This window comes from Prosopis cineraria, unplaced genomic scaffold (genome assembly GCF_029017545.1).
Source record: "Prosopis cineraria cultivar Desert tree isolate PC_DT_omini unplaced genomic scaffold, ASM2901754v1 PC8, whole genome shotgun sequence".
Taxonomy (NCBI): domain Eukaryota; kingdom Viridiplantae; phylum Streptophyta; class Magnoliopsida; order Fabales; family Fabaceae; genus Prosopis; species Prosopis cineraria.
The window spans coordinates 14,888,486-14,894,048 of record NW_026555339.1 but is presented as its reverse complement, the minus strand read 5'-3'; the positions used below and the strand labels follow the sequence as shown (position 1 = coordinate 14,894,048).

The 5,563-nt window shown below is 29.3% G+C and overlaps 1 protein-coding gene across 1 annotated transcript; it reads right to left on the bottom strand.

Moving 5' to 3' along the window:
• Window positions 1-2,722: 2,722 nt before the first annotated feature.
• Window positions 2,723-3,347, bottom strand: LOC129317360 (disease resistance protein RUN1-like). Its single transcript, XM_054961696.1, has 2 exons — window positions 3,016-3,347; window positions 2,723-2,822 (listed from the first exon to the last, which is right to left on the bottom strand). The coding sequence occupies exons 1-2, from the start codon at window positions 3,345-3,347 to the stop codon at window positions 2,723-2,725; spliced, it is 432 nt and encodes a 143-aa protein (XP_054817671.1).
• Between the last annotated feature and the right edge of the window lie 2,216 nt (window positions 3,348-5,563).

Sequence of the window (5,563 nt, the reverse complement as noted above, 5' to 3'; positions counted from 1 at the left end):
TTCAATAGTATATTTACTTATAAGCAATTAAGAAGAAACTATCAAAGTAGTATTGAATTATATGAATAATGTTTTTTAGTTGGTTCTTAATTTATATGAAAATGAGGGGGGGGGGGACAGATAGCATCCTCAACGTGGAAGTGCAATGAAAATAATGCAATTTGTGTGTAAAACATAATGCTTTCAGACTTCAGACGCAAAAGCAAATAAAAGTATTGTTAAATAATTAATTCACACACCCACATTACCAATATTTATGTAATTATTACAAGCAAGTGTATGGAGAATAATTTCAATGTGAAACGAAAGGATAAAGGAAGATATTGAGTTACCCATATAATATCTTATGCCAAATCTTCATGGTGTTTGGTGTTGCATGCACTTCTCAATTGCTTCCTTACTTGCTACACGCCACCACCTGCACTTCTTTATTAACTCTACATCTTCTCGTTCCCAAAGATCAGGATACATTGAAAATCCCCAAGTTGTTCGAACTTTTATCGCAGCTTGGTTATTGCAAACATTTTCCAAATTAGGGGACAAGCATATGAGTGTTGGTGGCCACCCATTCATGTGGCATCCATGTATGGCGGTAGTTAAATTTAATGCTAAAATGACCTCTTTGGATTTCTAGGCCTTTCTAGTGCCATATCTTGAATCACAAAGCACAAAGATGAGATTTGTCAACTTTTATGGACACAACTTTTTTTTATTGTCAAAAAAAAAAAAATCAAAGTCTTAATCATGGAACCATGGTGGAATTTCACTCCTTGAAGTAACAAAGAAATGAATTCCTTCAAAACTCGGTTCTTCTTCATTATAACATGATAAAAGAAATCTCCATGGCACATGTGGAAATGATAAGATTCTCATTGAGGGATTACAACAAACTGCTTCATAACATTTTATATTGGGTGGAACATTTGACAGCGATAAAAGCCTATTGCAATTATGGAAGTGAAGAGTGTGTAGAGATACGAGATTAGAGACAAAATAGAGGTAGGTTTTCTTGATAGATTTAAAAATTTTAAGGACGATAGACATGATCATTAGGAATTGAACTGTCAAAAAGATTACAATTTTCCAATAATAAAATTCTCAATGACGATAAACTTGAGAATGAAGGAGGAAGAACACAACTTCCAGAAGGTAGGTTGCTGAAATCATTTTTACTAAGATCAAGACACTCCAAAGATGGTAAGCAACTAAGATCATTTGGAATTGATCTGACATTTAGATTGTAATTTCTTAAATTTAATTCCCTCAATGAGAATAAGTCAGAGATAGAAGGAGGCAATATCAATCTCATGGAAGCTTTACAACTATTGAACCCAAGAACCATTAGAATTGGAGAAAGTAACTTCCATGAAAAGTCTAGTGCAATTCCACTGCATCTATTTGCATGTAGTTTCTTCAAGCACTTTAGACCAACAAAGATGATGGTATTTCTTTTATAGAAGATTCACTCATATCAAGTTCTTCTATACTCCATTTCATCCAAATTTTTTGACAATGATAAAAATTTTGAACAACTAGATATATCAAGTGTTTTGAGAGATTTTAGATTACCAATAGTTCTTAGAAGACATAGAAGATTTTTGCAATCTTTCAACATCAATATTGAGAAGTATTTCATATTTTCTACAAACTCAGGAAGCTTTTTAAATTTAAAGCAACCAAACAGAATCATTCTTCTTAGAGAATCCATGTTAAGCCTACATGGAAGACCTTTAAGAATCATTCTTCGTAGAGAATCCATGTTAAGCCTACATGGAAGACCTTTAAGATTTTTACAACCTTCCAAATCCACTTCAATGATTTTCTTGTGATGTCCAAGTTATGGATGCACCTTAACAAGTTCTATGCAACCTTTAAGAAATAGTTGCTCCAAATTTGGTAGCAATGAAAAATTAGAAGTTTGAATTAAATCTTCTGAATGGCTCAAATCAACGATCTTTAACTTTTTTGATATCTAGTTCAAACAAGGAAAAGAAAATATTAGATTTTACAAATATGTATAGAAATAACAATATTGATTGATATAGGAAAAGATTCAAATCATAACAAAATGCTCGCACATACCTGGGTTTCACTCCAAAGTTTTATGACTTTACTACAATGCATTTTGATCTCAACACATTCATGTGGATGATCATCAAACGGTAGAGATTTCAATGGATATTTTTCTCGTTCAACAATTTTTAATGAAATAGGAAGACTTTTAATTCCCTGGGGAAGGCACACATCACATGATATGATGAGTATTCTTAGATTATGCATCATTGAGAACGCATGAGGATCCCAACTTGTTTTGAATTCCATGGGCAATTGAAGATAACGATGAGGATCAAAGTTAATAATCAAAACAAATTTTGCAACAGAAAAAAAAAACTTAAAATATTGAAACTTAAAATATAGAAGGAAACTTACTTTATTGTGCATCAATACTTCCTTAATATCCTCTTCTGACCACAGTCTGCTTCTACCAGCATTATTTGATTCCTCCAAAACAATAATTTTACCCATTTCTTGTAACATGTCATGCATACCCAAATACCATTTATTATCATATTTTTTATATTCAATTAACAAGCATTTCTCCAAAAGTTTTCGTATTCCAATTATCGAATGCAAACCACATATATCTAATACATGTATTACTTTATCCTTTTGCATTCCTTTGAAAAAGCATGCAATATCGAAAAATATCTTTTTCTCCAAATCATCTAATGTATTGAAACATTTGAAGTCTCTTCAGAATGTCTTTTGGAAGTACTTCCTTCATTTTCTCTAAAGCATCTTTCCACTCAAGTACATTTCCTCTGCAAAGATAGCAACCCAACACTTCAAGTGTCAAAGGAAGGCCTTCCGCAAGCTTAACTACACTTCTAGAGAAGTCTAAATAATCTTCTGCTAGTTTATCTATTTTAAAAGAGTTGAAGAGATTCCTCATAGTTCAAAAAGTTTTCCACATAAATTTCAAATTCTCCATGAGCTTTCAATAGCTATTGATACCTAGTAGTGACAAGTGCTCTACTTCCTGGACCCAACCAAGCTTTCTTTATGGCAAGGTACTCAAGTTGGCTTGTGTCACTGTCATCATCAAGCACTATTAAAACCTTTTGGTTGCATAGAATGCTTATCATTTTCTTCATTCCATCGTATGCATCATCAAATTCTATTCCTTTTAGCTTCCCAGTATGTGAAAGAAATCTTCTTTGTGGGGGAACTAATCCATCCTTTTCACAAAGATCCCTAACATTAGCAAAAAAGTAACAAATATCAAACTGATCATAGTTTGTCTCATAAACAACTCTTGTAAGGGATGTTTTTCCTATACCACCCATCCCCCAAATTTCCAATAGGCGAACATCATTGAGTTTCTTTTTTAAAATTGAATTAACTTCTTTTATCTCTGACTCCATTCTAACAAATTTGTTGCTTTTGTAACATGGCTGGATAGGCTGTAGTTTTCTCCTTATACCTATGACAATTTATTCAATGAATTTTGTATCAAGCCCATACGAAAGAGAAGATTAAGAAAAAAAGGTTAATTTATATTTAAAATTTTTTGAAATCAAAATAGAATATTCCCAAACAAGAAAAATAGTGAACTAGACAATATATTCTCTCGGTTAAATCATACTTATTTGAAAAAAAAGATCAGTCCAAATTTTAATAATAGAGAGTAGAAAAGAAAAACAAGACAAACAACTATCAGACGATATAATAGATTATAACTAGGGTGAATTACAACTAGTTGTCAATGCAATTTAATTCAATTATCAATAGACTTTGTAATAATTAATTTCCTTATGTGAGACTACAATGTAATTCTCTCTTATAAATACACACAAAGACTGCTATATAAAAATCTTTACTAAAGTTTATCTTACTTATAAAATTACTTATGCTTGGCACATAGTTTTCAAAAATATAATTTTTTACAATTAAAATAAAATAAAACCACGACCTCATTGGATCTCAATTAGTTGAACTGTATATTTTTGTTGTCATACTCTAAAATAGTATAGTATAATATTTGGAAAAATTATGTATAGGTCTCTTGTAATAGACTTATTTGCAAATAAATCTTGTGAAATTTAAAAATCTTAGCCAGGTTCCTTGAAATGTTATTGTGTAATTTGAAATTATGGTGCAAAGATAATTCTGTCCTTACTTGCAATGCATGATCAATTTAGTTATTGAATATATGAAGTTATAGTTGTAAAAAATTAAAGTGATAGCTATAAACTATTGATAAAGTAATTGTAAACAATTAGTGTTAAGACATAAACTTTGTTAGTAATGCATGATTAGTTTAACTATTAGATATGTGAAGTTGCAGTTGTAAAATATTAAAGTGATAGTTATAAAATACTGATGAGGTAGTTATAAAGAATTCATGTTAAACTTTATTAGTAATGCATGATCAGTTTAACTATTAGATATATGAAGTCATAGTTGTATAATGTTAAAGTAATAGTTGTAAATTATTCATGAGGTAATTTTATACAGTCAACATTAAACTTGTAAACGCTTGATCGATTTAATTATTAGATATGTGAAATTATATTTATAAAAAGTTAAAGTGATATTTGTAAATTATTGCTGAAGTAGTTATAAATAACTTGATTGATATACTATATTTTTAATAAGAGCATTATTGTCTTTGCACCCTAATTTTAAATTATACTCATATCCTAAGGGACCTGACTATAATTTTTAAATTTCATGAGGTTTATTTATAAATATAATTTTAATCCACGAGACCGATTCATAATTTTCCATAATATTTTGTCAACAATTGATTTCATCTACAAATAGAAAGTTGGATGAGTTCGGTGTAACATGTAATACACACGCATATAAAAAATATAGCCAAAGATCATGTTTCTAAATCAAGAAGATGGTGTATAAATTAAGCTAAATTTAAAGGTCAATTGATCAAAGTTAATAAATTCACTAACTGAAATTTGGAAATTTAGCAAATTATAGGGTCAAGCAATAAATTAATATTTTAAGGAAAAATTACATATTGGTCCCATGAGGCATACTTATTTATAAATAAGTCCCGTAAAATTTAAAAAACTACACTTAGGTCCTTTGGAATTTGAGTTGCAAAGACAATACTATCCCTATTAAAAATATTAAAATTACATGTGTAAAATATTGAAATGTGAGTTGTAAATTATTAATACGGTAGTTATAAACTTTGTTGGCAATGCATGATCAATTTAACTTCATCATTTCAACAATAGTTGTTGTTGTAAAATGTATTAAACTTGTAATGCACGATTAATTTAACTATTAGATATATAAAGTTACAGTTATAAAAAGTTAAAATAATAGTTCTAAATTATTGATGAAGTAATTATAAAATTATTTCATTGATGTAATATATATTTAATAGAGACATTATTGTCTTTGCACCTCAAGTGTAATATTGTGGGAATTACTCATAAATAAGTCTGCTTTATAGGACTTATACATATTTTTTCCTTATTTCAAACTCTTATTGTAATTTCAGAAGATTCAAATTATAAAAGATACTTTGTTAGAA

What these genes read in the sequence shown, in the direction of transcription:
- LOC129317360 (XM_054961696.1), bottom strand. Translation starts at nt 3,347, where the DNA reads ATGGGTGGTATAGGAAAAACATCCCTTACAAGAGTTGTTTATGAGACA. An exon ending in AGAGCACTTGTCACTACTAG is followed by an intron (nt 2,823 to 3,015) that starts GTATCAATAGCT and finishes CTATCTTTGCAG; the next exon opens with AGGAAATGTACTTGAGTGGA.